At 46.9% G+C, this 12497-nt stretch overlaps 1 protein-coding gene across 1 annotated transcript in view; it reads left to right on the top strand.

The window, feature by feature from the left end:
* Positions 1–200: 200 nt before the first annotated feature.
* The window catches only part of LOC137413040 (bcl-2-related protein A1-like), a 52455-nt gene continuing 40158 nt past the window's right edge, over positions 201–12497 (top strand). Inside the window, exon 1 of the mRNA XM_068098423.2 lies at positions 201–606. Coding sequence (XP_067954524.1) covers positions 254–606 — 353 coding nt within the window. The 5' untranslated portion in view covers positions 201–253. The remainder of the gene's footprint in view (positions 607–12497) is intronic.

Raw genomic sequence — 12497 nt, 5'->3', positions numbered from 1 at the left:
CCACCATCCAATGGACCAATAGTAACCAACCACCAACCACCAACCACCAACCACAAAGATGAGATTGTTGTTCGTTCATCACCGTTTTCGACGCCATTCGTGACGGATCATTTAAATGAATCTCAGCGTTGAATATTCGATGAGGGAGAAAAATGAAAATTGAAGGAAACCATGGTAACCGTGAACCAATGAGCGTTAGCTCCGCCTCTCCGTTTGACGCGACAGGAATGTCCGGAACCTTTGGTTTTGTGTGATGAACTCGTTGATGGATCTTTGCGGGTTTTTACAAAGTCGGTTACCCGGTGCGGGACTCTGGAGCTCCCTGTGCGGCCACTCGCGCCTCGCAACCGCCGCCACGGAGCCCAGGCCGCCGGGTGGCCCCCCGTCCCGGACCCCGCAGCCGCCCGTTTGCCGTCACGGCGCCATGAGCGTCCAGCCCCAGGGGCGAGGATCGGCCGAGCCGCCTCGGAGCACCTTGGGCGTTCGGACGCTCGGCCTGGTGCGCGGGTACGTGTCCTACGTGCTGGAGCCGGGCGGGAGAGACGCCGCGGGCGAGGACAAAGCGGCCGAGACGCTGCGCAGGGTCGCCGATGATGTTCGAACGAGGTGAGTGAGTGCTCAGCTCGCCAGGTGCCGTCGTGGCCCGGAAGTGATTTGCAGGTTGCACGGAACCGGGTCCTTGGGACGGGTGTGTGCTGTACGTGCAAGTACTGGACATCGCAAGCTTTGCTACTGTACTGTCACTGTACTGTACTACACTACTGTCGCTACTGCACTCCTGTCGCTGTACCTGCACTGTACTGCACTCCTGTCGCTGTACCTGCACTGTACTGCACTACTGTCACTGCACATGTACTGCACTACTGTCGCTGAACCTGCACTGTACTGCACTCCTGTCGCTGTACCTGCACTGTACTGCACTACTGTCACTGCACATGTACTGCACTACTGTCGCTGAACCTGCACTGTACTGCACTCCTGTCGCTGTACCTGCACTGTACTGCACTACTGTCACTGTACAGGTAATGCACTGCACTACTGTCACTGTACAGGCACTGCGCTGCACTACTGTCACTGTACAGGTACTGCGCTGCACTACTGTCACTGTACAGGTACTGCACTGCACTACTGTCACTGTACAGGTACTGCACTGCACTACTGTCACTGTACAGGTACTGCACTGCACTACTGTCACTGTGCAGGTACTGCACTGCACTACTGTCACTGTACAGGTACTGCACTGCACTACTGTCACTGTACAGGTACTGCACTGCACTACTGTCACTGTACAGGTACTGCACTGCGCTACTGTCACTGTACAGGTACTGCACTGCACTACTGTCACTGTACAGGTACTGCACTGCACTACTGTGACTGTACAGGTACTGCACTGCATTACTGTCACTGTACAGGTACTGCACTGCATTACTGTCACTGTACAGGTACTGCACTGCACTACTGTCACTGTACAGGTACTGCACTGCACTACTGTCACTGTACAGGTACTGCACTGCACTACTGCCACTGTGCAGGTACTGCACTGCCCTACTGTCACTGTACTGTACAATACTGTACGGCACTACTGTTACTGCACTGTATTATATTGCACTGCATTGCACTGCACTGCACGACTGGCACAGTACTGTATTGTATTATACTGTACTGTATTGCACTGTACTGCACTACTGGCACGGTACTGGTACTGTACTATACTCTACTGTATTGCACTGTACTGTCTACTGTCGCTGTACGGTATTATATTGCACTGTATTGCACAGCACTGCACTACTGTCACGGCACTGTATTGTATTATACTGTACTGTATTGCACTGCACTGCACTACTGTCACTGTACTGTACAATACTGTACTGCACGACTGTTACTGCACTGTATTATATTGCACTGTATTGCACAGCACTGCACTACTGTCACGGCACTGTATTGTAATATACTGTACTGTACTGCACTGTACTGCACTACTGTCATGGCACTGGTACTGTATTATACTCCACTGTATTGCACTGTACTGTCATGTATGTCACGGTACTGGTACTGTATTATACTCTACTGTATTGAACTGTACTGCACTACTTTCACGGTACTGGTACTGTATTATACTCTACTGTATTGCACTGTACTGCACTACTTTCACGGTACTGGTACTGTATTATACTCTACTGTATTGCACTGTACTGTAATTACTGTCACGGTACTGGTACTGTATTATACTCTACTGTATTGCACTGTACTGCACTACTTTCACGTTACTGGTACTGTATTATACTCTACTGTATTGCACTGTACTGCACTACTTTCACGGTACTGGTACTGTATTATACTCTACTGTATTGCACTGTACTTTCACGGTACTGGTACTGTATTATACTCTACTGTATTGCACTGTACTGCACTACTTTCACGGTACTGGTACTGTATGATACTATACTGTATTGCACTGTACTGTCATTACTGTCACGGTACTGGTACTGTATTAGACTCTACTGTATTGCACTGTACTGCACTACTTTCACGGTACTGGTACTGTATTATACCCTACTGTACTGCACTGTACTGCACTACTTTCACGGTACTGGTACTGTATCATACTCTACTGTATTGCACTGTACTGCACTACTTTCACGGTACTGGTACTGTATTATACTCTACTGTATTGCACTGTACTGTCACTACTGTCACTGTAGGGTCACTACTGTCACTGTATTGCACTGTATTGTATTGTACTGTACTTGAATCGAATCGTTTTGATGGAGCAAGGCTCTGCGTTCTTGGAGAAGACAACAGGTGTGCGCTTTTGGGTGTGAATGGGGAAAATCGGAGAATGTTGACGAGTGAGAGGGAACGACCGACGGGGGCAATTGTCACTTCTGAGGTTATGATTGAACATCCCTCAATCAATGTCTTGTTTATTGCATCCATTTCTCTTTATAACATCAGCTTCTCTCTACTTCCTGTGGTATTGAGCATACCTCAATCAATGTCTTGTTTATTGCATCCATTTCTTTATGATATCAGCTTCTCGCTACTTCCTGCGGTATTGAGCATACCTCAATCAATGTCTTGTTTATTGCATCCATTTCTTTATGATATCAGCTTCTCGCTACTTCCTGTGGTATTGAGCATACCTCAATCATTGTCTTGTTTATTGCATCCATTTCTCTTTATGATATCAGCTTCTCTCTACTTCCTGCGGTATTGAGCATCCCTCAATCAATGTCTTGTTTATTGCATCCATTTCTCTTTATAACATCAGCGTCTCTCTACTTCCTGTGGTATTGAGCATACCTCAATCATTGTCTTGTTTATTGCATCCATTTCTCTTTATAACATCAGCGTCTCTCTACTTCCTGTGGTATTGAGCATACCTCAATCATTGTCTTGTTTATTGCATCCATTTCCCTATATGATATCAGCTTCTCTCTACTTCTTGCGGTATTGAGTATACCTCAATCAATGTCTTGTTTATTGCATCCATTTCTCTTTATGATATCAGCTTCTCGCTACTTCCTGCGGTATTGAACATACCTCAATCAATGTCTTGTTTATTGCATCCATTTCTCTTTATAACATCAGCTTCTCTCTACTTCTTGCGGTATTGAGCATACCTCAATCAATGTCTTGTTTATTGCATCCATTTCTCTTTATAACATCAGCTTCTCTCTACTTCTTGCGGTATTGAGCAAACCTCAATCAATGTCTTGTTTATTGCATCCATTTCTCTTTATAACATCAGCTTCTCTCTACTTCCTGCATTATTGAGCATACCTCAATCAATGTGTTGTTTATTCCATCCATTTCTCTTTATGATATCAGCTTCTCTCTACTTCCTGCGGTATTGAGCATCCCTCAACCAATGTCTTGTTTATTGCATCCATTTCTCTTTATGATATCAGCTTCTCTCTACTTCTTGCGGTATTGAGCATCCCTCAATCAATGTCTTGTTTATTCCATCCATTTCTTTATGATATCAGCTTCTCTCTACTTCCTGCGGTATTGAGCATCCCTCAATCAATGTCTTGTTTATTCCATCCATTTCTTTATGATATCAGCTTCTCTCTACTTCCTGCGGTATTGAGCATACCTCAATCAATGTGTTGTTTATTGCATCCATTTCTCTTTATGACATCAGCTTCTCTCTATTTCCTGCGGTATTGAACATCCCTCAATCAATGTCTTGTTTATTGCATCCATTTCTCTTTTTGATATCAGCTTCTCTCTACTTCCTGTGGTATTGAACATACCTCAATCAATGTGTTGTTTATTGCATCCATTTCTCTTTATGACATCAGCTTCTCTCTATTTCCTGCGGTATTGAGCATCCCTCAATCATAGTCTTGTTTATTGCATCCATTTCTCTTTATGATATCAGCTTCTCTCTACTTCCTGCGGTATTGAGCATACCTCAATCAATGTGTTGTTTATTGCATCCATTTCTCTTTTTGATATCAGCTTCTCTCTACTTCCTGCGGTATTGAACATCCCTCAATCAATGTCTTGTTTATTGCATCCATTTCTCTTTATGATATCAGCTTCTCTCTACTTCCTGCGGTATTTTATTGATGTATGAGTAACCATTGGGTGTCGTGAGGTTGAGTGAGAGGTAGTCCAGAGGTTGTTGCCAGGTTTCAGTCAGACAGAGAAAGTCCAGTTTATTGTCCAGAATGAAGTCGTTCAAAATGTGGCGTTTATTGTTGAGGGACCGGGTATTGAACAGAGTAAGCTTCATATTGCTTTGTATGGTGCGGATGGACTCGGGTGATTTTGCCAGGGCTTGCAGACAGGGGGCGCGTTCGTGTATGTTGCTGTGATGACGTAATCGACGGGTGAGAGTGCGCTCAGCTGACCAGAGTGAGGGGATGGTGTGACCTGTCTGGGAGTAAACAAACTTGCGACCGGAGCCTCTATGGATGTATCTGGGTAGTCGTAGGAGTCCGTGGTTTTTGATGACAGAGATGCATGGCGGAGTGGAGTGGTTGTTGAGTTGAAGAAGCCTAGCGGCGGAGTACCTCAGTGCCATGCCAGGCAGGAGCGAAGTGGCACAGAGCCCGGAGAGTTCAGCCGGCAGCCACAGGCTGGCTGACCAAAGCGCGAGGCACAACAGGCTGGTCCAGAGCACGACGCGTGAGGAGGGTCGAGGAATGAAGATGAGCAGCCCGAGGACCAATAGAGAGCCGAGGACGAGCAAGCTGAGGAGCCGAGGCAGCTGGGCAACGGCCAGCGTCAACAGCCAGCGAGTGTCCTGCAGCTCGACGACCGCAGCGGTGGCTAACAGGGAGCCAGCCAGCCGTCCAGGCAACCCACAGGAGAGCAACCCAAGAAACAAAAGGCAGGACAGGTGCGAGATGGAAGAGCAACGGCGGAAGAGCCGGACAGGTGAAGCCAGGAGGATCAAGCAGAGAGCAGTCCCGTCGGCCAAAATGCCGCCAAGAGTACTAGAAAAGCAGATTCCGCACCTTTCGATTCCGTATTCCGTACCATCAAAAGCAGATTCCGTTATCCAGCCGGAGAACGCGCGGCACGTGCGCCTTCCGTTGGAGAACAAACAGCACCAGCGTCCCCATACGCGACGCCATGGCGGCATCCACAATCCACAAATCAAAGTCCACAATCCACAAAGTCCACAGTCCACAAATCCAATCCAATCCACAATCAACAAAAGGCAGGACAGGTGTGAGATGTCAGGTCAGAAAAGTAGAAGCAGACCCTGTACATCCATCCAGTCGGAGAAGCGGCGAACATGCAGCGCCAGCGTCCTCTCGCAACCGCACCCGCAATGATTCTGAATGCTTTGCTTTCAACAGCGTGAAGACAAGCTATGTGTGAGGCAGGAGCACCAGCCCAGAGGGGAGAGCAGTATTCCATTGAGCTGCGGATGAAAGCCTTGTATGTGGTGAGGAGCTCAGGTGTGCCAAGTAAAGACTTCGCACGACGGAGGATTCCCAGTCGGCGACTGGCTTTGGAGGCCAGATTTGAAATGTGGTTTTCCCAGGAAAGTTCATGGCAGATAGTGAGACCCAAACGCTTGAGTGACAGAACTTCTTGGAGAGGATTATTCAGAAAGTGGATGGGAGGGTTGTCCAGTCGGTCTTTTCGGAGAGACATCGTAAGAGTGTGAGATTTGTCAGGATTGAAAGACATGTTCCACTTGTTTGCCCAGTCTGTGATTTTGTCCAGGTCTGCAGAGAGTGAGGAGGCTGCAGACTGCCGATCTGAGGGATGAGGAATGGAGCGGCAGAGAGTGGAGTCATCAGCAAAGAGATAGAGAGGATTTTCAAGAGAGTCGAAGAGATCATTGATGAAGACCAGAAAAAGCACAGGGCCCAGAACACTACCTTGGGGAACTCCAGCCTGAACAGGAAGAGGAGATGAGAGAAACCTATTCAGGGCCACACGTTGATTACGACTAGAGAGGAAGTCCGCCAGCCATGCGTGGAGATTTCCATGGATACCAAAGGAGGAGGGTTTGGTGAGCAGAGCGGGGTGCCAGACCGTATGGAAGGCACGTGATATGTCAAGGGAGACGGCTCGAATTTCCTGTTTGGCATTGAGGACCTCCATCCATTGTTGAGACAGCAGAAGCAGCATGTCCAGAGTAGAGTGACCTGGTCTGAAACCAAATTGATGATCAGAGATCAAGCCATTGGAGAAGAGGAAAGATTTCATATCCGAAGCAATGATGGATTCCATGACTTTGCTGATAATTGGGAGAAGGCTGATTGGTCTGTAGTTGCTAGGATCTGTTTTTGCACCTTTTTTTTATAAAGCGGTGATGTTGGCTGATTTCCAAGCAGATGGCAGATGACCTTGAGCAAAAGAGAGGGTGAAGAGAACCGAGAAAGGGAGTGAAAGAGCGGAAGAACAGGATTTTAGGACCCGTGGGCTGATGCCGTCAGGTCCAGTTGCAGAATCAGAGTCGAGGGTTGACAGAAACGTTTCCACCTTGTCAGGAGGAAAGGACACAGAGTCCAGGAGCAGCTGGGTACGACTGGGTACGGTGGGTACAGAGAGGGATGGGTTTGGGACACAAGATTTAGAGGCAAACACAGAGTTGAGGCATTCAGCTTTTGCCCCTTTGGAGAGGCAAACACCAGAAACAGATTTGACCAGATGCCACCAGGATTTGGAAGAGGGAGACAGATAAGAGAGTTCGGTGTTGAGAAAGGAGAGATATTGTTTCCTGGCTCTCCTGAGGGTGGACACACACTTGTTTCGGGCTTTGTGAAAGGAAATGAGATTTCCTTCCGTTGGATTTGCTTTCCAGGAGACGAAAGCAAGTTGTTTCTGGGCAACAGCCTCACCACAAGATTCTGTGTGCCATGGACGGGAGGAAGGGTATGACAACTGAAGACGAGATAGGATAAATCTGTGCATGAGAGAGAGATTTGCTTTGGAAGCAATTAACTTTTCCTTTGCAATTTTTGCAACTACTTTTACTCTTATTTTACTTTTACTAATTTTTACTTTTACTTTGCAATTTTACTTTTACTTTGCAACTTTTACTGAGCAATTTACTTTGGAAGAATTCCCAGGATGAGTTGATGTCAGAGGCGGTGGAGATGGGAGACCAGTCCAGATGATTGATGGCTGCTTTGAAGACCGTGCCAGTTGGCCTGAGTGAAATGCCACTCGTCGACGCTGAGCAAGCTCTCTGAGAATGGTCAGAGAGATGTCCACTTTAACAAGCACATGATCAGATGAGCCGATTGGAGCAGAAGAAGAGCAGCAGACATTTTCAGGGAAGTTAGTCATAACCAAGTCCAGAAGAGAAGATGCTCCATTGACTGAGATCCGGGTCGGGAAATTGACAGATTGTGTCAGTCCCAGTGAGTCACAGAAGTGTTTGCTGAGGAGCCATGGCTGGTGAGAGAGGTACCCACACCCAGCCAACTGGCATGGTGACAATTGAAATCACCACATATGAGGAAGAGAGAGTTGGGATGAGTCGATAGAAGTTGGTCCATATTATCAGACAGTGAGATGTAGATGGAGTCATCACTGTTTGGTGGACGGTACAACACATATGAACAAGAGGTGGGAGCGAAGGGGAAGCCGTAGCCAGAGGTATTCCTGGGGGTGAGGTGGAGAGAGGGCAGTGTAGATCGAGTGAGAAAGAAAGTTTTTGATAAAGATAGCAACCCCACCTCCAGGATGAGGCTCAGGTCTATCATACCAGAGGAGGGAGTAACCCGGGAGAGATACTAAGGAATCGGAGACGTCGTGAAGGAGGAAAGTTTCTGCTAAGCAGATCACGTCTGGTTTGTCAGAAGCAACCTGTATGGAGAGATCAGTTAAGTTTGAACGAAGGCCCCGGATGTTTGAGGTCCATACCGTTAATGAAGAGGAAGGGGGAGCATCGGATACAGAACAGGGGGGGGGGGGGTAGGGTAAGATGTGGAAGAGGAGGAAGAGGTCGGAGGAGCTGTTGAAGGTGTGTCAGAGATTTCAAAATAGCTCGGAGAAAGGGAAGGATGGGGCGGACAAAAGGTTTGATGGTGATTGGGTGAGGCACAATGAGGTGTTATTTGAGGAGGTGGAAGAGCGAGGCAGAAGGTTGGGGGAGATGGAGGTGAGAGTTGGAAGGGGGAAGAAGCTGGGAGGACGCTTTGAGGAGGAGGGGTGAGAGGGGGGAAATGGAGAAGAAATGAGGGTGCGGAGAGTTGAAGGGGAAGGGCGAGGAGGGAGTTTAGGGGGGAGTTTAAGAGGAAAGGCACAAGGGGAGGGATTTGAAAGGGATGGGAGATGGGGGAGATTTGGAGGGGAGGGGTGAGGATGGAGTCTAGGAGGGGAGGGGTGAGGGGGAGTCGAGGAGGGGAGGGGCGAGGGGGGGTCTAGGAGGGGAGGGCTGTGGGGGGAGTTCAGGAGGGAAGGGGCAAGGGGGGAGATTTGAAAGGGATGGGTGATGGGGAGGATTTGGAGGGGAGGGGCAAGGGGGAAGATTTGAAAGGGATCGGTGATGGGGAAGATTTGGAGGGGAGGGGTGATGAGGAAGTTTTGGAGGGGAGGGGTGATGGGGAAGATTTGGAGGGGAGGGGTGAGATTGGATTTTGGAAAATGTACGATTAATGGGAAACAAACATTTATTACTCCCGCCAGGGAGTAATGCATTCACTCGTGTCCGTGTGTGTGTGTGTGTGTGTGTGTGTGTGTGTGTGTGTGTGTGTGTGTGTGTGTGTGTGTGTGTGTGTGTGTGTGTGTGTGTGTGTGTGTGTGTGTGTGTGTGTGTGTGTGTGTGTGTTTGTGTGTTTGTGAACAAGATATCTGGAAAAGTTCTGAACGGATTTGGATGAAAGTTGGTGGGATGATTGCCCTCGGGATAAGGAAGAATTGATTTGTTTTTGGTGAAGCTCAGGATATTATTCCCGATCCAGGAATTTTTTGAAGGATTTTGTTACCATTGGAAGATAGGGCTCATTTTGTTTGACACATTATTTTCTATATATTCTATATTTAACATTGTGATATGAAAATAATTTTCATATTTGTTTTGTAAATGTAGTTTAAACTCGTGGTTATGCGTTAGAGCAGTGTATTTTTTTTAGGAGCGTCATCTTCAATGTTCATTTTTTTTTTCTAATAAAGATATATTCTGTCATTTTAAAACCACCAAAGTGTGTATTAGGTTTCCCCGTTGCATAAAATGTATCGTTTGATACGTATAATGCTTTAAAACTGTTTTTTTTGTTGTTTTTTTCACCTCAGAAGAGATATCAACATATAGCTCAGCGAATGTCATTCGCGGTGTCAGTATTTGATGAACTTATAAAGACTTAGTTCCAGATTTGTCAATGGCTGAGGTATATTAACAAACGAATAAAACAGATTTGGGAAAATTCCAACTTTAAAAAAAAAGATCGCATATTCACCCAGGGTTGTGAGGCGAAAGAAGAAGAAACCTCGCATGGGCTTCCCAGACCAAATAAATAATTCTGGTTCTGGCTCTGCGATTTTCAGGTTTATTACTCCCGCTAGGGAGTAACGCATTCGATCGTGTCCGTCCGTGTGTGTGTGTGTTCGTATGTTCGTGTGTTTGTGAACAAGATATCTGGAAAAGTTCTGAACGGATTTGGATGAAAGCTGGTGGGATGATTGCCCTTGGGATAAGGAAGAATTGATTAGTTTTTGGTGAAGCTCAGGATATTATTCCGGATCCAGGAATTTTATTTGGAAATTTTTTTGGGAAAGGTTTTTCTGTTTGACTGCATTAAAGCTTTTATTCTTATTCTTAAATGATGTTTTTCTCCTCTAATTCAGAGATATATCAAAATTAATTCTCTGACAGTTAGGGCCCACTTTCTTTTTCATTTATTGTTTTGGGGAGAGGGGATGTTAAACAACAACAACAACAACAACAACAACAGGCCTTTTAAGGCCATTTTCCCTGCAAGAGCGGGGGTTAGCCTTGCGGTCCCCATGACAATGTTCTCCATTTTGCCCGATTTTCTGCATCTCCCCTTGTTAACCCCCTTGCCCGCATTTCTTCTTCGACCATCTTTAGCCAAGTCTTTCTCGGTCTTCCCCGTCCTCTACTTCCTTCTACATTCATTTCCATCACTCTTTTCAACCAGTCACTTTCATCCTTCCTCAACACATAACCAAACCATCTCAACCTGTTTCTCTTCACAGCATTCATCACAGGCTCTTTTCCCATCATCTTTCGCAATTCATCATTTGTCTTCCTCTCTCTCAGCGACACTCCGCACATCCACCGAACCATTCGCATTTCCACCCTTTCCAGCCTTTGTTGCTGCTCTACGTTCATTGCCCATGTCTCACTCCCATAAATCATAACACTTCTCACACATGCAGCATACACCTTTCCCTTCAGCTTCAATGACACTCCCCTCCTCGTCAGCACGCCACTCAGTTCCCGAAACTTCTTCCATGCACATCTCACTCGAGCAACCTTTGCCGAGTCTGATCCACCTTCTCCATTCAGCATGTCCCCGAGATGGCAAAATGTTTTCACACCTTCCAGCTTCACGCCATCTCCAAGATCCAACTCAACATTTCCTCCATCTGCAGCTCCCTCTGTGCACACCTTACACTTGAATGTAGCTGCCACACTGGTTAATGACCCTCTCAAACCACTACATTTTTGATGAACCCACTCAGCGCACATTGTACATTGAATGGAATTCACTCCGACACCCTTCCTGCACACAGCACACGGTCACTTCCCAGTTCTTTCCACCTCACCACATGCTTCACCACTTGCCATCACCTACGTTTTTCCGATATTCACTTTCAGACCTTTTGTCTCCATACATTCCTCCACTTGTTCATCTTCTCCTTCAGTCCATCCATACTTTCTGCAATCAACACCAGATCATCTGCATACAACAACTCCCACGGTAAACCCCCCTTTATTTTCTGAGCCAGCACCTCCATCACAGCTACAAATAGTAGTGGACTTAGTACCGACCCCCTGATGCACTCCCACCTTCACCTCAAACTCACCACTGTTCCCATCCTTCGTCCTAACAGCTGTGCGCGCTCTTTTGTACATTGCCATCACTACTCTGATCAACCATTCCTCCACTCCTAACTTCCTCAATGCCCATGTCACTACTTCATGTGGAACCCCATCGAATGCTTTCTCCAGATCAACAAACCCAAGAAACAACCTCTTCCTCTTCTCCATATACTTCTCCTGCAACTGCCTCACAATAAAAAGCGCGTCTGTCGTTACTCTTCCTGGCATAAATCCAAACTGCATTTCGTCGATCTTCACTTTCTTGCTTATCCTCCTCTCCAACACCCTTTCCAATACCTTCCTTCCATGCTCCAATAACTTTATCGCTCGGTACGAGCCACAGTCCAGTGGTCACCTTTCCCCTTGTATAGAGGGACGAGGGTACTCAGTTCCCAATCCACTGGAATGCGGCCTTCTTTCACCACCAGTTTGCAGATCTCTGTCATTCTCTTCACACCCCAATTTCCCGCTGCCTTCAACATATCTCCCACAACTCCCGTCGGCCCTCCCGCTTTACTACTCTTCATTGCTTTTATCGCTTCCTCAACTTCCTTCTCGGTTATCTTCTCTGCCGGTCCAAAAACTGGGTTACTCTCTATGTTGCCATCCCATTCATTCTCTGCATTCAATAGTATTTCCATATATCTCTTCCATCTTCCTTTAATTCCATCTGGGTCCACAACGATTTGTCCCACTTCATCCTTCAAGCAACTCACCCCCAACACATCACACCTCTCTTTCGCTATCTGCTTTGAAATCCTGAATACCGCTCTCTGACCCTCTTCCGAATCCAAGCGTTCTCCGAACATTTTCCTCCATGCCTCCTGCGCCTTTGCTACCTCTTTCTTTGCAGCCTTCTTGGCTGCCTTATAACTTTAATGCTCTGCCTTTTCTGCCCCCATACCCTTCGCCTTCTGCCACTCCTTGAACTTCTTCCTCTTCTCGTCAATCCTCTTTCCAACTTCATCATCCCACCACCATGTTTCCGAGTGCCTCGGTGGTCCTT

Source organism: Myxine glutinosa, chromosome 10 (assembly GCF_964187855.1).
Source record: "Myxine glutinosa chromosome 10, kmMyxGlut1.1, whole genome shotgun sequence".
NCBI lineage: Eukaryota > Metazoa > Chordata > Myxini > Myxiniformes > Myxinidae > Myxine > Myxine glutinosa.
This window is presented reverse-complemented; position numbering and strand designations above follow the sequence as displayed.